General features: G+C 41.0%; 2 protein-coding genes across 2 annotated transcripts in view; one reads left to right on the forward strand and one right to left on the reverse strand.

Annotated features, from left to right (window-relative positions):
* Nucleotides 1–20,229, reverse strand: part of LOC311131830 (uncharacterized protein) — a gene marked incomplete at both ends in the record, with an annotated part of 65,218 nt that extends 44,989 nt beyond the window's left edge. The window contains 4 exons of the mRNA XM_084164959.1: nucleotides 1,117–1,482; nucleotides 18,128–18,472; nucleotides 19,770–20,010; nucleotides 20,224–20,229. Of these exons, the coding sequence (XP_084021085.1) occupies nucleotides 1,117–1,482; nucleotides 18,128–18,472; nucleotides 19,770–20,010; nucleotides 20,224–20,229 (958 nt within the window). The remainder of the gene's footprint in view (nucleotides 1–1,116; nucleotides 1,483–18,127; nucleotides 18,473–19,769; nucleotides 20,011–20,223) is intronic.
* Nucleotides 1–23,533, forward strand: part of LOC311132566 (uncharacterized protein) — a gene marked incomplete at both ends in the record, with an annotated part of 291,847 nt that overhangs the window by 249,666 nt on the left and 18,648 nt on the right. The gene's annotated exons all lie outside the window — the stretch shown is intronic.

The following is a 23,533-nucleotide window of genomic DNA, read 5'->3' on the forward strand; positions in this document are numbered from 1 at the left end:
GTAGATGATAAAGAGGATGGTCAGACAGCAGAGGAGGGCTCCAGTTCTTATGATGGAGAGGAGTACAAGGATCCTCATATCCACCTGAATATCACCACCTGAAAGAATTAAACATTTTATATTTTCAATTTTTGTATATTTTTATGTAATCAGGGTTGGGTAGGTTACTTTCTAAATGTAATTTGTTACAGTTACTAGTTACCTGTCCCCAAAATTATAATCAGTTATGTAACTTAGTGGTCTCTGACTTGTGGTCAGACTCAATCAGGTGAAACAAAATTTAATTTGCGCCTTTTTTCAATGCTGAATTGAATATCATTGAGAAAACAGAAAGGTGTTATAATGTATTTTTCCCCAACCATCCTTTCTGAATTTAGCAGTAATCCAATAATTCATCATTTAGCTTTTCAAAAGTATCTGAAATCTGATTGCAATATTTTGGCTGGTAACGTAACTGATTATGTTTCTGTAAAAAAAAAAAAAGTTGACATACAACTGATTACATGTAATCAGTTACTCCCCAGTTACTCCCCAACCCTGTATATAATATAGTATTGGCTAATACAGTGTAATACCTAAGGGTCATGTTTGTATATTGTTAATAAACAAGCATATTATATTTACCATGAATGTACAGCTTGGTCCCGTCTCCAAACAGTATTTCCCCACATGAAGCCACAGCACAGTAGTAAGTCCCAGCATCAGAGAGGCTGAGGTTCCTCTTGGGGAGGTTGTAGAAACAGCTCTGTGTAGGAGACCCAGCCTCAGGGCTGTTCTCACACTGATCACTCCTGTCTCCATGGGTGTAAATGATTCCTGGATGGGATTCTCCTGAGCCATGTCTGAACCAATAGACACTGTGTCCTGCTGCACAGCTCTCAGTGTGTATTGTACAGTTCAGAGTCACAGAGTCTCCTGGCTGGACTGACTCAGATACAGACTGCTGGAGCACAGTCTTACTGTTGAACTCTGAACCTGAAAATAGTGTTTATATATGTCAGTAAATCAGTGTTGAATATGCTGTAGTAAGATTATATCCAAAATGTTACTTTTATATTTACTGCTCTTTATCGATCAATTACATTTTTTTGGAATGTCTGAAAATCAGTACTATACCTTTTACATTGAGAATGGTTCCTTTTCCAAATTCCACCACATTTGAGTGTGCGCTTCCACAGTAGTACGTGGCTGAATCCGAGCTTTTCATGTCTGAAATGCTGAGGTGATTTATTCCTTTGCTGCTTTGCACTGAGAAGCGAGGGTTATCCTTAAACTCATGGTAAAATGTAGCACCTTTGTCATACTTATAGATGGTTGAGATGAGATGAGGTTTTTCTCCGAAGGGTTGCTTGTACCAGGAGAAATGCATGGCCATGTCGCTTTTATAGAGGCAGTGCAGAACCACTGTGTCTCCAACATTGGCTGACATGAGACCACTCTCCTGTTTTATGGCAGAGGGCTCAGTCCCATCTAGCGCATGAACTACAAAAAAACAAAAGAAAACATCTTACAAAGATATATTAAACCTTATATACATTAAAAGATTGGATTGCCTGCAACTTAGAGGCTACTGCCTATGGTCACTTTAATAATGTTGACATACTGTTTTACCCGCTTCATATGTACAGTGGGGAAAATAAGTATTTAGTCAGCCACCAATTGTGCAAGTTCTCCCACTTAAAAATATGTAGAATGGTATATATATGGGGGTTACAACCATCCCAGCTCTGCACATTTTTCTGCGAAGAGACAGAATCATTAGATAATTTGTTTTGGTACTGTCCGTTTGTAGCTAGTTTTTGGTCGCAGGTTCAGGAATGGCTGGAGAATTGCAACAATTAACTGGAGCTAACTCTGCAAATAGCACTACTGGGTGATTTAAAAAGTCATAGATCAACAATATAATAATACTCTTAGCAAAAATGTTAATCTTTAATTTACAATCTGTAGAAACTATAAGAATAGAAAGGTTCAGAACGTTTGTGAAACATCACAGCACAGTTAAAAAATATATGGCAAATAGAAATCAAAACTGGATGGTGTTCAGAGATAGATGGGAGGGGTTGAGTGGAGCTGAAGGATGGGACTAAAAACAAACAAAAGATAACTATTGTCAAATATACTGTGTCTGTAAAATGTATATAGTATGTATAAACTGGAGGTAGAAGCCTAAGTGTTGTTGTCCATTAGTTTACTCCAATATACTCCAGTATATACAGTGCCTTCGGAAATTATTCAGACCCCTTCCCTTTTTCCACATTTTGTTACGTTACAGCCTTATTCTAAAATTGATTCAATTAATTGTTTTCCTCATCAATCTACACACAATACCCCATAATGACAACGTGAAAACAGGTGATGGGATGTATAGACATTATGGGCGGTATATGGATAGAGTATGTAGTATATCTGAAGAATACGTTGTCTAGAATAGTATATGGACAACAATAGTTAAACAGCATAGGCCTTGACTAGAATACAGTATATACAGTGGGGAAAAAATGTATTTAGTCAGCCACCAATTGTGCAAGTTCTCCCACTTAAAAAGATGAGAGAGGCCTGTAATTTTCATCATAGGTACACGTCAACTATGACAGACAAATTGAGGAACAAAAATCCAGAAAATCACATTGTAGGATTTTTAATGAATTTATTTGCAAATTATGGTGGAAAATAAGTATTTGGTCACCGACAAACAAGCAAGATTTCTGGCTCTCACAGACCTGTAACTTCTTCTTTAAGAGGCTCCTCTGTCCTCCACTCGTTACCTGTATTAATGGCACCTGTTTGAACTTGTTATCAGTATAAAAGACACCTGTCCACAACCTCAAACAGTCACACTCCAAACTCCACTATGGCCAAGACCAAAGAGCTGTCAAAGGACACCAGAAACAAAATTGTAGACCTGCACCAGGCTGGGAAGACTGAATCTGCAATAGGTAAGCAGCTTGGTTTGAAGAAATCAACTGTGGGAGCAATTATTAGGAAATGGAAGACATACAAGACCACTGATAATCTCCCTCGATCTGGGGCTCCACGCAAGATCTCACCCCGTGGGGTCAAAATGATCACAAGAACGGTGAGCAAAAATCCCGAACCACACAGGGGGACCTAGTGAATGACCTGTAGAGAGCTGGGACCAAAGTAACAAAGCCTACCATTAGTAACACACTACGCCGCCAGGGACTAAAATCCTGCAGTGCCAGACGTGTCCCCCTGCTTAAGCCAGTACATGTCCAGGCCCGTCTGAAGTTTGCTCGAGTGCATTTGGATGATCCAGAAGAGGATTGGGAGAATGTCATATGAAACCAAAATAGAACTTTTTGGTAAAAACTCAACTCGTCGTGTTTGGAGGACAAAGAATGCTGAGTTGCATCCAAAGAACACCATACCTACTGTGAAGTATGGGGGTGGAAACATCATGCTTTGGGGCTGTTTTTCTGCAAATGGACCAGGACGACTGATCCGTGTAAAGGAAAGAATGAATGGGGCCATGTATCGTGAGATTTTGAGTGAAAACCTCCTTCCATCAGCAAGGGCATTGAAGATGAAACGTGGCTGGGTCTTTCAGCATGACAATGATCCCAAACACACCGCCCGGGCAACGAAGGAGTGGCTTCGTAAGAAGCATTTCAAGGTCCTGGAGTGGCCTAGCCAGTCTCCAGATCTCAACCCCATAGAAAATCTTTGGAGGGAGTTGAAAGTCCGTGTTGCCCAGCGACAGCCCCAAAACATCACTGCTCTAGAGGAGATCTGCATGGAGGAATGGGCCAAAATACCAGCAACAGTGTGTGAAAACCTTGTGAAGACTTACAGAAAACGTTTGACCTGTGTCATTGCCAACAAAGGGTATATAACAAAGTATTGAGAAACTTTTGTTATTGACCAATTACTTATTTTCCACCATAATTTGCAAATAAATTCATAAAAAATCCTACAATGTGATTTTCTGGATTTTTTTTCCACATTTTTTCTGTCATAGTTGACGTGTACCTATGATGAAAATTACAGGCCTCTCTCATCTTTTTAAGTGGGAGAACTTGCACAATTGGTGGCTGACTAAATACTTTTTTTCCCCACTGTATGTTTGACCAACTTAAAATGGTACAATTCTGGTAACCTCTATGATGATAAACTACAGCCTACAACTAAAATATATTATCCTTCGCTCTCTCAAACCAAATGCAAGAGTGGAAAATCAGTGGTTGGTGATAAGAAAACATTATCTGTGGTCTCACACCATGTTCCGCCCCTAATCACAAATTACTTTCATCTAAAGATGGAGTCCTTCCTTCACGGTCTGGCAGTGTAGATCTAAACACAGAATGGCACACATATTTGTATCAGCTCTTGTCCTCTATGGCTTGTGTAAGTTTTCTAAGTCATTATGATTATGTGATTCATAGTTGAGACTAGGTTTAGGTATAGTAGTGCATGAGTGGACAGAAAGTTCTTGTTTGGAATTGTTTCTAAACCTTTGTCTTCTCTCTTTCAGATCTGACCCCTGTTGTGTCTGTCTCTCCTCCTCCCTCAGGGGTGGTCCATCCTGGAGATAATGTCACTCTGCAGTGCACCAATGTCACTGGAGCTCCAGGACACGTTGGCTGGTTCAAGCAAGTCAACGACTCAGAGCCCCTAGGCATCGCGTCTATGTACAGCTCTGAGTCACCTGTCCAGCTTCACAATGGTTTTCAGCCCAGCCATATGGAAATGTTTGTCAGCCATAGAATAATCTTCCTCAAAATCACAGAGTTGGATGTAGCTGATTCTGGTCTTTACTTCTGTGGAATGTTCGATAAATACGTCATTTTCACCAATGCGACTGTCCTGAAGGTCCATGGTAATATTTTCAACAACTTGTCTGCTATGACTCCAAATGCACTAACATGTATCTGAGGTATCAGAGATATTATTGAGAAAATGTTAGAGATAAAATACTATAATGTTCTCTCTTAATATAACTCTCCTAATCATCCAACAGGTCACAAAGATTCTGAAAAGGACCTTACAGAGCACTGTGAAGAAGGTATATTTATTCTGTTATTTTAAGTGAGAATCTTTTGTAAATAAAGTAATATGATGTACCATGAAAGTGCCACAGAATATAAATAAAGTACAACAGCAACTTATAGTAACCTAGCCCTAGAATACTTGTTATTTCAGTTGCTGATCCACAGATGAGAATCCTGGTCCTTCTCTCCATCATAAGAACTGGAGTTCTCCTCTGCTGTCTGACCAGCTTCATCATCATCTACACCCCCAGGAAATAAATAAAGCTAAGGCCAATGTCAGTAGAGTATATGTAGTATGTTACTTGCTTTCATCAAATCCCTGTGTATCCACCTATTGTATACGCATTAAAGTCCCAGTGCAGTCAAAAACTTGATTTTCCTCATTTCTATATGTGTCCGGATTTCTCTATTGAGGCTTATATCAAATGTAAGTGATTTGTTTATTTGTTATGAAAAGTGCAGATTCAGAGTTTTAAAATGGTATATCATACACTGTAGTTGGAGGAAACATGGGAAAGTTATGCTGCTTTAAAAGTTGATAAACGTGTTATCCCACTAAGTAGGCAAGTAGGAGAAATTAGCTTTTCACACTTCCTAGAGAGCTGTTCTTTGTTTACGCCCATATAGCATTGTTCACACCCTCTTAAGCCTTAGCCCCTTACACACATGTAAAAACATGCGAGTCAGCATTGCATTGTCCTCCAGAAAGTAGTCTCTCTACTAAACCCAGCTATATTCAGGGAGGCAATGCTTTTGAGGGCTGTATCAACACTTTTGCAGTTGTCCAAAGCTTTATATTTCCAAAAATCTGCACTAGCAAAGATTAACTATATACTGACCAGCAAAGCCCCCATTCTGTTATAGACAGAACCCTGTGACATGAAAGACCAATCAGGACTCATCTCTCAGCCAATCATGACCAGCCAGGAAGGATGATTTCTTTCTCCCTGTATAGCTCAGAGCTCATAATTGAACATCTTTATTCATATTAACAGATTCAATACAAGTTTTTAAATAAGGCACATGAAAGTTCACATGTTCAAGAAGGCATTTCTGCAAAAAAATAAAATAAATATATATATAAAGTGCATTTGAAAAGTATTCAGACCCCTTGACTTTTTCAAAATGTTGTTACGTTACAGCCTTATTCTAAAATTGATTAAATAAAACATTTTCCTCTTTAATCTACACACAATACTCCATAATGACAAAGTGAAAACAGGTTTTTAGAAATGTTTGTACATTTCTAGAAAATAAAAAACAGAAACACCTTATTTACATAAGTATTCAGACCCTTTGCTATAAGACTCAAAATTGAGCTCAGGTGCATCCTGTGTCCATTGATCATCCTTGAGATGTTCTTACAACTTGATTGAAGTCCACCTGTGGTAAATTCAATTGATTGACGGTGAATGTCAGAGCAAAAACCAAGCCATGAGGTCGAGGCATAGATCTGGGGAAGGGTACCAAAAAATGTCTGCAGCATTGAAGGTCCCCAAGAACACAATGGCCTCCATCATTCTTAAATGGAAGAAGTTTGGAACCACCAAGACTCTTCCTAGAGCTGGCCGCCCGGCCAAACTGAGCAATCTGGGGAGAAGGGCCTTGGACAGGGAGGTGACCAAAATTCCGATTGTCACTCTGATGGAGATGGGAGAACCTTCCAGAAGTACAACCATCTCTGCAGCACTCCACCAATTAGGCTTTTATGCTAGAGTGGCCAGACGGAAGCCACTTCTCAGTAAAAGGCACATGACAGCCCCCTTGGAGTTTGCCAAAAGGCACCTGAAGAACATGAGAAACAAGATTCTCTGGTCTGAAGAAACCTAGATTGAACTCTTTGGCCTGAATGCCAAGCATCACGTCTGGAGGAAAACTGGCACCATCCCTACGGTGAAGCATGGTGGTGGCCGCACCATGCTGTGGGTATGTTTTTCAGCGGCAGGGACTGGGAGACAAATCGGGACCGAGGGAAAGATGAACGGAGGAAAGTACAGAGAGATCCTTGATGAAAACCTGCTTCAGAGCGCTCACGACCTCAGACTGGGGCGAAGGTTCACCTTCCAACAGGACAACGACCCTAAGCACACAACCAAGACAACGCAGGGGTGGCTTCGGGACAAGTCTCTGAATGTCCATGAGTGGCCCAGCCAGAGCCCGGACTTGAACCTGATCTAACATCTCTGAAGTGACCTGAAAATATCTGTGCAGCGATGCGCCCCATCCAACCTGACAGAGCTTGAGTGGATCTGCAGAGAAGAATGGGAGAGACTCCCCAAATACATGCTGCCAATGGTGCTTCAACAAAGTACTGAGGAAAGGGTCTGAATACTTATGTGAATGTGATATTTCAGTTTTGTATATTTTATAAATTTGCAAACATTACTAAAAACCTGTTTTTGCTTTGTCATTATGGGGTATTGTCACGGATCCCCCCGGTACTGCTGCTCATTCCGATCACCAGCTCCAGAGGTCTACGTCACCGGCCTTCTAGGTGTCACTGAACTAGATCATTACCACCAACACCAGACTGTCTTGTCTCATTATGCACACCTGGTTCCCATTCCCCCTGATTAGTATGTGTATATATGTGCCCTCTGTTCCCCATTGTCCTTGTCAATTGTTGTCCCATGTCCGTTGGTCTCGTGAGTACCGTGTATAGTGCTCTTGTTGTTTACGGGTCTCGTCCCGTGTATTGTGTAGAGGTTACACCTCGCTCTTTGTTTGGGTTACATCCCTTTGATATATATATAGCAGGGGAGGGAATGGCCGGCAGGGATGTAGCTCAGTTGATAGAGCATGGCGTTTGCAACGCCAGGGTTGTGGGTTCGATTCCCACGGGGGGCCAGTATAAAAAAATATGTATTCACTAACTGTAAGTCGCTCTGGATAAGAGCGTCTGCTAAATGACTAAAATGTAAATGTAAATATATATATATATACGTGTTTGTGTTAGGTGAAGTAAATAAAACCCATAATACGTATTCCTGCGCCTGTCTTCTAATCATTATACAACGTGACAGGTATTGTGTGTAGATTGATTTTTTTTTTTAATAATCCATTTTAGAATAAGGCTGTAATGTAACAAAATGTGGAAAAAGTCAAGGGGTCTGAATACTTTCCGAATGCACTGTATATTTTCAAACGGCCCTATTGTGAATTAAGAACAGGCGTCAAACGCCTCAGTTCCTGTAACCGGTCACATATATTTCCACACTAGGAGGTTGGAATAAGACTGTGTAATTGTGAAAATGATATAATGCCCTTTTAGTGTAAGCTGTTTAAAAAGAGCTCCTGAAATGTCTGCCAGTTTTGGTGAGATGGAGCTTTGGCCTGCCTGGTGACATCACCAGGCTGTAAATTATTAGACCAATAAGAAAGAGAGTTCCTGATCTCTCTGCAAATAACAGCTAGTTTTCAGTTTTTCCCTCCCCACTAAGACCACTCCCGGACAGTCCTAGGAAAATTATTGCTTGAGAAATTGTTATTTGCTATGAAGCAATTTTTGTTACTTTTTGACAATTTTCATTGTGAACAATCAAAGTTAGGTACTTAATTGTTATCCAGAAATTATTTTATATTGAGATAAAAATGGCTGCATTGGACCCTTAGGTGACAGAGGTTTTCATTAAGAGAAAGAGTTAACAAAACTATTAATAAGATACTTTTTCCCCCCTGAAAAGTGAGAGAAAATGTACATTGAACTCGTGTTGAATGCTTTTAGCTTGTTTTCTGTGTTCTTCAAACACTCTATACTCTACACCCTAATTGAGCAGCTGGGGTCTGGTGTTTTCGTCCAGATAAACAGATGAAGAGAGGTGAGAAAATAGGTTGTGGTTTTGATGCACTGAAATGAGAGATGTGGTGAGAACTGAATGCCAGTCTTCCTGTAGTGCAGGGTGCTCGTCTTCAGCAGAGAAAGATGCATGTTAGGTCCCTTATCGTCAACCCCCCCTGCCGAGAGAGAGAGAGAGAGAGAGAGAGAGAGAGAGAGAGAGAGAGAGAGAGAGAGAGAGAGAGAGAGAGAGAGAGAGAGAGAGAGAGAGAGAGAGAGAGAGAGAGAGAGAGAGAGACTCTCTCCGTGTTAGTCTGTGAGAGGCCCAGGGATGTTCACCGCAGCAGGTCTCAGGCAACACTGAGCTGCTCCTCCTCACTTGGCCCCTCCTCTACCTCTGACCTATATCATATTCTCCATAAAAGGTGACTAGCTGCTTCTCAGAATATGGGGCTGTGATCAGTGAAAAGAAAAAACAGGAAATAGTAAAGGGATGAATAACATCATGAGAAAGTCAATTTTGATTTAACTCTTGATTTAACTCTTTATTTGTCTTTATAAGTGACAAATACAATACAATCGTCAACTGCTGGGTACTTTACCCTTTAAGGCCACCTTATTAGAAATAACCAAATCACTAATATACACAACAGAGATCTAAGTTAAGAGAGGCCAAAAGAGGCATCTACTCCTGTGTGGCCATTAAACAGTTGTGTTTTGACTTCTAACTCCTCCTCTCTAACCACACCCTTACTAGTGGAGTCTTTTGTTTAGACATGTAGCTAGCTAGCTAGCTAGCTATAAAAATGAACCATAATGCCAACTCATAATGTTACTACCCTGCATGAATCTACAGGTAGGTAAAGCTTACCAACTAGTTAGGTTCAATGTTAGTTAGCTAGCTAACATTAGGCTATAACTAGCAATGCAAATGGTTCTGAGATATGAATAATATTACTACATAGATCATACACATAACATTTGTAAGTGAGCCAGCCAGCCAGCTAACGTTAGCTAGCTAGCTAACAGTACATTTTAACTTGCAATGAAAACGACTTTCTGACTAAATTAGAAACTTATAATATCTGAAAATTTAGCTAGCTAGACTCTCTTACCCGTATACATGGATGAACGCTTCTCCCTCTCTGTCACGGATGCCATGGTTGCCCTTAGTTTGAAGATGCAATCCGGAGACAGATGTTTTATACAACAGCCTTCTGTGTAAGTTGACTGAGAACACATTCTCATTTACAGCAACGAACTGGGGAATAGTTACAGGGGAGAGGAGGGGGGATGAATGAGTCAATTGGAAGCTGGTGATGACTAGGTGGCCATGATAGTATAAGGGGCCAGATTGGGAATTTAGCCAAGACACTGGGGTTAACACCCCTACTCTTACAATAAGTGCCATGAGATCTTCAGTGACAACAGAGAGTCAGGACACCCGTTTAACGTCTCATCCGAAAGACTGCACCCTAATTGTCTGCATCACTTCCAATCCCCCATATGTTTTTTTTTTCTCTCGCAAATATATATATATATATATATATATATATATATATATATATATATATATATATATATATATATCTACATACATACATATACACATACATATACACATACCTAATTTACATGTAAATACCTCTACATACATATATATATATACATATCCTTAAAAAATATATATTTCCCTTTATTACTTTCCAACCCCACCACCCCTTCCCTAATTGGAGTAAACTAGTGAACAACAATGCTTAGGCCTCTACTTCCAGCTTATACATACTATATACATTTTATGGACACAGTCAATTTTACAATAATTCTATTTAGTTTGTTTTTACTCCTGAACTTCCTCTACCCTCAACCTCTCCGATCATTTTCATGATATCCATCCGGTTTGCTTCTATATGCCATATCTTTCTAACTGTGATCTTTCACAAAAGCTCTCAACCTATAACCTATATACTTATTATAGACACAGTATGCTTTACATTAGTTATCTTGTTGTTATTAGTTGTTGTTAGTTGTAATTAGTCCCATCCTTCAGCTCCATTCAACACCTCCCATCTATCTCTTAACACCATCCATATTGGATTTCTATTTGCCATATATTTTTCAACTGTACTGTGATGTTTCACAAAAGTTCTGAACCCTTCTATTCTCATTGTTTCTACAGATTGTAAATTGAAAATAAACATGTCTGCTAAAAGTATTATTATATTATTGATCGATTGACTATGACGTTTCACCTGATAATTTGTTGGTTCTCTTTGAGAATGTCTTTGAGTCTACTGTATCATTAGTCCTGCGTCGAACAGTGACCTGTGAAGTTATATGAAATTCCTGAATAATCCCTATAGGTGTACCTTGATTCAAATGTGTGAAAAGGTCCTCTATAGGTGTCAGCTAATGCCCCTTTTTTTGCAATTTGTACTTCATTGTCTAACTGACATTAGAAAGGTGATAAGTGCATCAACCACAGTGAGCCAGTGATGACCTGATATTATTAGTTATTGGCTCTGATATCCAGACAGATCTGCAGGCTTTGATCATGAGCTAAAAGGGTCAGGGCTATGGTTAAGGTTAGGGTTAGGGCTATGGTTAACGTTTGGGGTAGGGTTAGGGAGAATAGGATTGGGGTCTGAGGTAGAGGTGGGACCAGTGAGCAACACATCACTTCCTGTGGTATGAGTGACAGGAAGGAGCAGCTCAGTGATGAGTGATACCTGCTGAGGTGAACATCACTGGGCCTCTCATAGACTAACACTGGGGGATGACATGGCCCTTATGTCCTCTCTCTCTCTCTCACCAGATTTCCAGTCCACCTGCCAACACATCAGTGTGGTTGGTGAAGCATTTGAGTGTAAATGTGTGAGTGATTTTAGGGGGGATTGGCGATAAGGGGATGTGAGACAGAGACACTGACCAACCGTCATTTTCCATTGCGGTAGACTTAACATGCGTCATTCTCTCTCTCTCTCTCTCTGCTGAAGACAAAAAAACCTGCACCACAGGAAGACTGGCCTTCAGCTCTCAGCTCTCACCACACCTCTCAGTGCATCAAAACCACACACGCTCTTTTCACACATCTCTTCATCTGTTCATCTGGATGAGAAACACTAGACCAGACCCCTGCTGCTCAATTAGATGTTCAAAGTATTTTTTTAAAATACCAACAAGGTAAAAGTATTTCCCATACTATAAAGCATTCAAAAAGCGTACAAAGTACAGACACCTTTAACTTGACTTGAAAAGTATCATCTATTTATACATTTGCCAACTCTTTTCCTTCATGAAAAAACAACTGCAGTCAGTATCAATGTTCACAGTGATAGTTATTAATGCTTATACACAGTGCTTAAGTTGTAAATCGGGAGGTATCGGAATAAAAAGTGAATGCGAGACGGGGGTGACCTGGGGGGCTCTGAGGTACCGGAACGGATAAAAAAAAAAGCACCTTTATAATAAAGCAGTGCATGCATATCATCACATTTGCGCAGTGGCATAGACAAGTAGATTCGCTTACAGAAGTTGCACACATGGGAAGAATTTGGCCTTTTATAAACACATTTCATGCAATTCTACAACATTTTATATGACTGGAGACTTTAGCAGAATCTTTTTTAATACTGCACAAATGATTGAAATGACATGATACTTTGACACTAAAAACGGATTTGCCACGCGAGCCCGGGCTTTATGCCTTGTGATTGGGCTACATAAACACAATCCACAGCTAGGCAATTTTCTGTGGCTAAATTATAGGCCTACCCCTGGAGTAGTATTCTGAATTATTTGATTTCTTTCTGAACAGACAGCAGTAATTATATAACATTGGCAAATTTATTTCATTGAATCAGAGGTGCTGCAGCTCCTCCAGCACCCTTACCGCGGCTATGATTCTATAAGGAAATAAATGATGATGTGCAATGCTGGAGAGATGAGAGTTGCAGGCTCATGTCTATCAGAGCAGAGAGAGGGAGAGAGACCATAGAAAGTGAATCTCATTCTAGTTCTGAGAGAGAGAGATACAGGCGCGCTTCTCTCTCTCACCACAGCAACGGCCATGCTTTGGTCTCAAACATGCGCTATAATGGCTGAAAATCGACGTTTTCACATTACGTTTTTTAGGGCAGGAGAATTAATGAGGCGGCAACTCGAATGAACTTTGATCGCTTTTATTAGAATTTTTACATTGCAAACAGCTATTTCTTTTCTCAGCGAAACAGTCCACAACTGAGAGGTGTATAATTTGAGCCGGATTCTGCCGCAACAGGATCAGGCTCAAATTAAACACTGCTTATACAGATGCATTCACATGCTGTGGCATCAATTCAGCTTACATTGCAAACAGCTATTTCTTTTCTCAAGTAGAGGTACCAAATAGGTTCTGGAGCGAAACAGTCCACAACTGAGAGGTGTATAATTTGAGGCTCAAATTAAACACTGCTTGTACAGGTGCATACACAATGCAGTGGCGTCAGTTCACCTTAACCTAGGATATGGCAAAGTGAGGGTGGGGGGATATTTTTTTCAGGGGGGGGGGGGGGGGGATTTACTGCATTTCTACACAATTTATAAACTCTAAAATGCTATTTGGAGAACAGCAAAAACAAAAACAGCCATTAATTATCACTGCAAATGATCAATTGATCAATGATGAATTGATGTTTACTGATCATGAAAAGCATACAGTTACTTGCTGTATAACTCTGATGATAGAGCTAAATGTGCACAATTGTTTTGCATGGAATAATCAGGAAATGTGTAGGTCTGACTATGCACTTCAAGAGGTGATGATATTAGCGGAGCTGTGGGCCTCCTTGCCCCCCAGCAGGCAAATTGAGCGCTCTACACCTTATTGTGATGTTTTATTGAAAGTGACCTATAAAATGTCAAACACTATAGTATATACTCAATCTCATCATAAATTGACTTATTTACTAGTGGAACGGCACATACAGTGCAATGTGAAATAGATGCATAATACACGCTATCAAGTCACAACAAGGCCGACATCAAATGCAGACATCCATAGTTTGGGGAAGATATTTCTTCACCATAAAATTGCACCTTTATAATGAAGGATTTCATACATCTAGCATCGCATTTGCAGACCAATGTAAGATAGACTACTTTTCCTAATGTGATGAGTAGATTGCATAGTCAGAATTTAGGCTAATAATATAACTCAATCACTCTTAGCAAAACAGACAGTTCTGAATACGTAGGTCTAATCAGAGATGTTTCTTCTCCATTCTTTGCACAGGAAAAATGTGGCCTTTTATAAACAAATTAGTATTCTACTCTGGTGACACTGACAACAGATCATTAAAAGTGACCTTGTCTTGAATGCAACCATCTAATCTGGCCTACGGAAAGGGGAGACACAAATTGTACAATATGATGTCCATCTAGCCTGAAGGAGGAAATTATTGTCCCCAAAAAACGTTCCAGTGGTACTGATCCAATGATAAAGACAGTGAATATGCTCGCGCTCACCGGGGCTTTGGCCTCCGCTGGTGCCAACAACATAAGCTACTGTTCGCTCAATTGGTAGAGACAGATTTGTCTTTTTATTGTGTTCTCTTTTCAGCAATAGCCATTTGCTTTCTGAACTATGTTTTCCTTACGATTGTATTTTGAAAAATGCGATAGGCCTAGGCATATTTAACAGCTTTTCACTAACCGCCACAACTCAACAATAAGCAATTTGGTAGGCTATTTGTATTGCCGCGTGCACTGCTCAAATTGCACGTTTAAAACAATCCACAGCTCATTTTTTAAATAAGATGATACTCTGTGGCCAAATCATGCTCTCTGGTGTTGTATTTTGAATGATTTTATTTGTTTCTGTACAGGCACGAGTAATTATATAGCTAATTGTGCCGACATCAATATGGATGTAACCGGTGCATAAAACAACTGGCGGCAAGGCTTACATGGCCGAGTTCAAATGCGACATCAAATTCAAAGCAATCGGCGCACTGCCTAAACGGCTGACCAGCAAAGCAAACTGCCTGGCACTGCTCTGCTTTCTTAAAGTGAGAGAAAAGGCGCACAGGCTGGCAGCTTCTCCCCTAGCGATGCTCCGCATGGTCCTTAACCCAGCCAGTCAATATGCTAAACATCCGTTGTATTTTAATTAGGATTAGAATGATTTTAGTCTACCTTTTTGTAGCCTACTTTTACATGTTTGACTGCCATACCCTGCCACACCCAACTGACACCCCTGTACATAGGGATTTGGTGAAAGCAAGTAACATACTACATATACTCTACTGACATTGGCCTTAGCTTTATTTATTTCCTGGTGGTGTAGATTATGATGAAGCTGGTCAGACAGCAGAGGAGAACTCCAGTTCTTATGATGGAGAGAAGGACCAGGATGCTCATTTGTTGATCAGCAACTAAAATAACAAGAATTCTCAGTCTAGGTTGCTATAAGACGCTGTTGTACTTTATTTATATTCTGTGGTAGTTTCATGGTACATCATATAAATTCATTTACGAAAGATTCTCACTTAAAATAACAGAATAAACATACCTTCTTCACAATGCTCTGTAAGGTCCTTTTCAGAATCTTTGTGACCTTTTGGAAGATTAGGAGAGATAAATATTCCCACTGTTATTCCCACTGTAGTACGATAGTATTATATCTCCAACATTTTCTCAATAATATCTCTGATACCTCATATACATGTTAGTGCATTTGGAGTCATAGCAGACAAGTTGTTGAAAAGATTACCTTGGACCTTCAGGAGAGGTTGTTTCTCAGCGAAACAGTCCACAACTGAGAGGTGTATAATTTGAGCCGGATTCTTGCGGAACAGGATCAGGCTCAAATTAAACACTGCTTATACAGATGCATTCACATGCATTGGCGTCAGTTCAGCTTACATTGCAAACAGCTATTTCTTTTCTCAAGTAGAGGTACCGGATCCAGCCAAATAGGTTCTGGAGCGAAACAGTCCACAACTGAGAGGTGTATAATTTGAGTCTCAAATTAAACACTGCTTATACAGGTGCATACACATGCAGTGGCGTCAGTTCAGCTTAACCTAGGATATGGCAAAGTGAGGGTGGGGGGATATTTTTTTCAGGGGGGGGGGGGGGGGGGGGGGGGGTGTAAGTTGACGCTGATTTACTGCATTTCTACACAATTTATAAACTCTAAAATGCTATTTGGAGAACAGCAAAAACAAAAACAGCCATTAATTATCACTGCAAATGATCAATTGATCAATGATGAATTGATGTTTACTGATCATGAAAAGCATACAGTTACTTGCTGTATAACTCTGATGATGGAGCTAAATGTGCACAATTGTTTTGCATGGAATAATCAGGAAATGTGTAGGTCTGACTATGCACTTCAAGAGGTGATGATATTAGCGGAGCTGTGGGCCTCCTTGCCCCCCAGCAGGCAAATTGAGCGCTCTACACCTTATTGTGATGTTTTATTGAAAGTGACCTATAAAATGTCAAACACTATAGTATATACTCAATCTCATCATAAATGGACTTATTTACTAGTGGAACGGCACATACAGTGCAATGTGAAATAGATGCATAATACACGCTATCAAGTCACAACAAGGCCGACATCAAATGCAGACATCCATAGTTTGGGGAAGATATTTCTTCACCATAAAATTGCACCTTTATAATGAAGGATTTCATACATCTAGCATCGCATTTGCAGACTAATGTAAGATAGACTACTTTTCCTAATGTGATGAGTAGATTGCATAGTCATAATTTAGGCTAATAATATAACTCAATCACTCTTAGCAAAACAGACAGTTCTGAACAGGTATGTCTAATCAGAGATGTTTCTTCTCCATTCTTTGCACAGGAAAAATGTGGCCTTTTATAAACAAATTAGTATCCTACTCTGGTGACACTGACAATAGATCATTAAAAGTGACCTTGTCTTGAATGCAACCATCTAATCTGGCCTACGGAAAGGGGAGACACAAATTGTACAATATGATGTCCATCTAGCCTGAAGGAGGAAATTATTGTCCCCAAAAAACGTTCCAGTGGTACTGATCCAATGATAAAGACAGTGAATATGCTCGCGCTCACCGGGGCTTTGGCCTCCGCTGGTGCCAACAACATAAGCTACTGTTCGCTCAATTGGTAGAGACAGATTTGGCTTTTTATTGTGTTCTCTTTTCAGCAATAGCCATTTGCTTTCTGAACTATGTTTTCCTTACGATTGTATTTTGAAAAATGCGATAGGCCTAGGCATATTTAACAGCTTTTCACTAACCGCCACAACTCAACAATAAGCAATTTGGTAGGCTATTTGTATTGCCGCGTGCACTGCTCAAATTGCACGTTTAAAACAATCCACAGCTCATTTTTTAAATAAGATGATACTCTGTGGCCAAATCATGCTCTCTGGTGTTGTATTTTGAATGATTTTATTTGTTTCTGTACAGGCACGAGTAATTATATAGCTAATTGTGCCGACATCAATATGGATGTAACCGGTGCATAAAAAAACTGGCGGCAAGGCTTACATGGCCGAGTTCAAATGCGACATCAAATTCAAAGCAATCGGCGCACTGCCTAAACGGCTGACCAGCAAAGCAAACTGCCTGGCACTGCTCTGCTTTCTTAAAGTGAGAGAAAAGGCGCACAGGCTGGCAGCTTCTCCCCTAGCGATGCTCCGCATGGTCCTTAACCCAGCCAATCAATATGCTAAACATCCGTTGTATTTTAATTAGGATTAGAATGATTTTAGTCTACCTTTTTGTAGCCTACTTTTACATGTTTGACTGCCATACCCTGCCACACCCAACTGACACCCCTGTACATAGGGATTTGGTGAAAGCAAGTAACATACTACATATACTCTACTGACATTGGCCTTAGCTTTATTTATTTCCTGGTGGTGTAGATTATGATGAAGCTGGTCAGACAGCAGAGGAGAACTCCAGTTCTTATGATGGAGAGAAGGACCAGGATGCTCATTTGTTGATCAGCAACTAAAATAACAAGAATTCTCAGTCTAGGTTGCTATAAGACGCTGTTGTACTTCATTTATATTCTGTGGTACTTTCATGGTACATCATATAAATTCATTTACGAAAGATTCTCACTTAAAATAACAGAATAAACATACCTTCTTCACAATGCTCTGTAAGGTCCTTTTCAGAATCTTTGTGACCTTTTGGAAGATTAGGAGAGATAAATATTCCCACTGTTATTCCCACTGTAGTACGATAGTATTATATCTCCAACATTTTCTCAATAATATCTCTGATACCTCATATACATGTTAGTGCATTTGGAGTCATAGCAGACAAGTTGTTGAAAAGATTACCTTGGACCTTCAGGAGAGTTGCATTGGTGAAAATGACGTATTTATCGAACATTCCACAGAAGTAAAGACCAGAATCAGCTACATCCAACTCTGTGATTTTGAGGAAGATTATTCTATGGCTGACAAACATTTCCATATGGCTGGGCTGAAAACCATTGTGAAGCTGGACAGGTGACTCAGAGCTGTACATAGACGCGATGCCTAGGGGCTCTGAGTAGTTGACTTGCTTGAACCAGCCAACGTGTCCTGGTGCTCCAGTGACATTGGTGCACTGCAAAGTGACATTATCTCCAGGATGGACCACCACTGAGGGAGGAGGAGAGACAGACACAACAGGGGTCAGATCTGAAAGAGAGAAGACAAAGGTTTAGAAACAATTCCAAACATAGAACTTTCTGTTCACTCATGCACTACTATACCTAAACCTAGTCTCAACTATGAATCATAAACTCGTAATGACTTAGATAACTTACACAAGCCATAGATGACAAGAGCTGATAAACATATGCGTGCCATTCTGTGCTTAGAGCTACACTGCCAGTCCATGAAGGAAGGACAACATCTTTATTAGAAAGTGATTTATGATTAGGGGCGGGACATGGTGTGAGAGCCATAGAGGCATACAATGACCACAGATAGTTTTTTTCTTACAACCAATCCCTGATTTTCCACTTTTTCATTTGGTTTGAGAGAGAATGATAAGATATTAGTTATAGACTGTAGTTTATCATCATAGAGGTTCCCAGAACTGACCATTTTAAGTTGGTCAAACATACTGTATATTTTCCATTTTAAAGTAATAACGTTTAAATAAAGGGTCTGGATTACAGTAAATATACAAAAAAATCTGTTTTCACAGTGATGACACCCATTACAGTTGGGTCTAATCATTCTATTGGCATTCTATCCACCCCCCTTGTGTGGATAACAATTGGCTGGAATTGGTGGTTGTTAACCAATAGGGGGCGCTCCTCTGACTGCACCAGGTAGATCACTGAACGGAAGAACACATGCGTTAGGCAGGAGCATTGGCTTTTAGTCACACTATAGTATACCTTAAAGGTATTGTGAGCTTCGCTGCATTACATTTGATCATAGAAGCTAAAAACAATAGTGTCAGCCCAACAGGACGCTCAGGTCTGTCTATCTGGCCTCTTGTAATCTGGGTTGTAATTCTGCTTGAGAATGTAACAGAGAGAATGTTTGTTACGATCAAGATGATAACAATCAGAACAAACATTATGTAGTTCAGCAATCGGGTTTGATTCTCTTGAGAAGGAGAAAAATAATATCTAAGTTTCAAATGAAGGAATTGGTAAGGTTGCTGACCAAAACAAATGGTGTAGTTAATAATACCTGTACCTATACTTGGTGCCCCGTGTGAGGATAAAATGATATTATCCAATTCTTGGGCATTTTATGCAACCTTTTACTTAGAGATCAGGTCTCTGATCGTTAAAATATAATAATGTATCTAATAATAAATAAATAAATAAATAATAATCTATGTATCTAATAATATAATGTTTTATTTGAATAATATCAGGTAATAGTACACTTTATCTTACAATACAGGTTACTAATTATGCATGCTATAAAACTCTGGAAATGGTAAATTGGTAAAATAAGTGAAAGAAATTACCTTGAAGGTACAGCTTGGTCCTGTTCCCAAACAGTATCTCCCCACATGAGGCCACAGCACAGTAGTAAGTCCCAGCATCAGAGAGGCTGAGGTTCCTGCTGGGGAGGTTGTAGACACAGCTCTGTGTAGGAGACCCAGTCTCAGGGCTCTTCTCACACTGATCATTCCTGTATCCATGGGTGTAAATTATTCCTGAACGGGATTCTCCTGAGCCATGTCTGAACCAATAGACACTGTTCTCCTGCACAGGTCTCAGTGTGTATTGTACAGTTCAGAGTCACAGAGTCTCTTGGCTGGACTGACTTAGACACAAGCTGCCGAATGAGATGCTTGGTACTGGAATCTGCACATTTTGCAATAAAGCCAAGGCTCTACATGATTCCATATGAATGGCATAATTTCTACATACAAAAAGCCAGACAGTTACGTATTATTAAACTTCTGTGTTACTTACCATCATACTCAAAAACACACCTTTCCCGAAGGTCACAGTTTCCAAAGTAACTGTATCCTAATATCTGACTGCCTTGCATCTGAAATGGTCAGCACAAAACGTAGAGTTATGAATATAACTACTGTTCTAGTTATCATACTATGGGGAGTCAAGGCCCAATCACATTCACCTGAAGAAAGCAAAAAACAAGCCCAATGGGCCAATGAATGCAAAGCCTGCCTCGGAAGCCCCGCCTTCCTGGCTATAACACCAGGGCTCGCATTAATTTAGTCAATTCAGTACCGCTCTTGAGCGAGCTCAAACCCCCTGACGGTGCGGGGCCAAAATATGTTATACCTTGTTCTCTCCTTCAGGGAACAGGTAGTTATATTCATAACAGTACGTTCCCTTTCAGTCGGTAACTTGATATAACATACTATGGGGACACATACTCCCGCCCCAAGCCGGCTCAGAGGGTAGCAAACTAGGAGGCACACGGCAGCCCAATCACACAGAGGTTCCACTGGCTCCAAAAGGGGGTCTAATACTTACCCGAGATGCCTGAACTGTCAGAGCCTTATGAGGCCTGAACTGTCAGTGCCCCATATAGGGAACCAGATCCTGCTGCAACTTGGCTCTGTGCACTGACATGCTGCAGCCCAAGTCCATAGACACCACAGTTCCAAGAAACTTCCCACACAGAGCACAATACTACCTTACAAGCCTGAAATGCCAGAACTCATACAAGGAACCGGAAGTCCACAACAACAGAACAGCTGCTGTAACTTGGCAAAGCGCACACGTGCGCTGCATAGCATTGACCAGAGTCCGTGAACCACAGCAGCCCGAGGCTCAAATCCACAGGAAAACCTGCAGTACCCTGGAATCTGTGTACTCATGCGCTGCCGTGGCAGCCCATGGCTCAAACACACAGGGAACTGTGGTAACCCTGATAAATGCACACTCTGCGCACTTCCGCACACAGTTGTAATGGTGCCAGAGGGGATGGCTGCAGTTTTATGGACTCTTAACCAACCGTGCTGTTTAAGTTTTTTTTTTTGCATTGTTTGTAACTTATTTTGTACATAAGGTTGCTGCTACTGTCTTTATGACCGGAAAGAGCTTCTGGACATCAGAACAGCGATTACTCACCTTGAACTGGACGAATAATTTTTCTTTAATGAGTTCTTACGAGAGGGATTTGCTCCAGACACCCGACAGGGCCCGCATCCCCGTCATTCGCAGTTGAAAGAAAAGGAGATATCGCGGAAAGAGATCGGGGTGCCTGTTAAGGAGCCGGCGACGAGTGGCTAATCTGCCTTTGCCATCGATACTATTGGCCAACGTACAATAGCTTGATAATAAAGTGGACAAGCACGTATATCCTATCAACGGGACATTATAAACTGTAATATCTTATGTTTCACTGAGTCGTGGCTGAACGATGGCATGAATAACATACAGCTGGCGGATTATACACTGTATCGGCACGATAGAACAGCAGCCTCTGGTAAGACAAGGGGTGGCGGTCTATGTATATTTGTAAACAACAGCTGGTGAATGATATCTAAGAAAATCTTGAGGTTTTGCTCGCCTGAGGTAGAGTATCTCATGATAAGCTGTAGACCACAATATCTACCAAAATAGTTTTCATCTATATTCTTCGTAGCTGTCTATTTACCACCACAAACCGATGCTGGCACTAAGACCGCACTCAATGAACTGTATACGGCCATAAGAAAACAGGAAAACGCTCATCCAGAGGCGGCGCTCCTAGTGGCCAGGTACTTTAATGCAGGGAAACCTAAATCCGTTTTACCTAATTTCTACCAGCATGTTAAATGTGCAACCAGAGTGAAAAAAACTCTAGACCACCTTTACTCCACACACAGAGACGCCTACAAAGCTCTCCCTTGTCCTCCATTTGGCAAATCTGACCATAATTCTATCCTCCTGATTCCTGCTTAAAACAAAAACTAAAGCAGGAAGCACCAGTGACTCGTTCAATAAGAAAGTGGTCAGATGAAGCAGATGCTAAGCTACAGGACTGTTTTGCTAGCACAAACTGGAAAATATTCCGGAATTCTTCCGATGGCATTGAGGAGCACACCACATCAGTCACTCGCTTCATCAATAAGTGCATCGATGATGTCGTCCCCACAGTGACTGTACGTACATACCCCAACCAGAAGCCATGGATTACAGGCGACATCCGCACTGAGCTAAAGGGTAGAGCTGCCACTTTCAAGGAGCGGGACTCTAACCCGGAAGCTTATAAGAAATCCCGCTATGCCCTCCGACGAACCAACAAACAGGCAAAGCGTCAATACAGGACTAAGATCGAATCGTACTACAACGGCTCAGATGCTCGTCGGATGTGGAAGGGCTTGCAAACTATTACAGACTACAAAGGGAAGCACAGCCGTGAGCTGCCCAGTGACACAAGACTTCCAGACGAGCTAAACCACTTTTATGCTCGCTTTCGAGGCAAGTAACACTGAAACATGCATGAGAGAATCAGCTGTTCCAGACGACTGTGTGATCATGCTCTCTGTAGCCGATGTGAGTAAGACCTTTAAACAGGTCAACATTCACAAGGCCGCAGGGCCAGTCGGATTACCAGGACGTGTACTCCGAGCATGCGCTGACCAACTGGCAAGTGTCTTCACTGACATTTTCAACTTCTCCCTGTCTGAGTCTGTAATACAAACATGTTTCAAGCAGACCACCATAGTCCCTGTGCCCAAGAACACTAAGGTAACCTGCCTAAATGACTACCGACCCGTAGCACTCACGTCTGTAGACATGAAGTGCTTTGAAAGGCTGGTCATGGCTCACATCAACACCATTATCCCAGAAACCCTAGATCCACTCCTATCTGTATACCGCCCCAACAGATCCACAGATGATGCAATCTCTATTGCGCTCCACACTGCCCTTTCCCACCTGGACAAAAGGAACACCTATGTGAGAATGCTATTAATTGACTACAGCTCAGCGTTCAACACCATAGTGCCCTCAAAGCTCATCACTAAGCTAAGGACGCTGGGACTAAACACCTCCCTCTGCAACTGGATCCTGGACTTCCTGACGGGCCGCCCCCAGGTGGTAAGGGTAGGTAACAACACATCTGCCACGCTGATCCTCAACACGGGGGCCCCTCAGGGGTGCGTGCTCATTCCCCTCCTGTACTCCTTGTTCACTCATGACTGCATGGCCAGGCACGACTCCAACACCATCATTAAGTTTGCCGATGGCACAACAGTGGTAGGCCTGATCACCGACAACGACGAGACAGCCTATAGGGAGGAGGTCAGAGACCTGGCCATGT

The sequence above is a fragment of the Coregonus lavaretus genome (assembly GCF_964263955.1).
Source record: "Coregonus lavaretus genome assembly, chromosome: 7".
In the NCBI taxonomy this organism is placed as follows: domain Eukaryota; kingdom Metazoa; phylum Chordata; class Actinopteri; order Salmoniformes; family Salmonidae; genus Coregonus; species Coregonus lavaretus.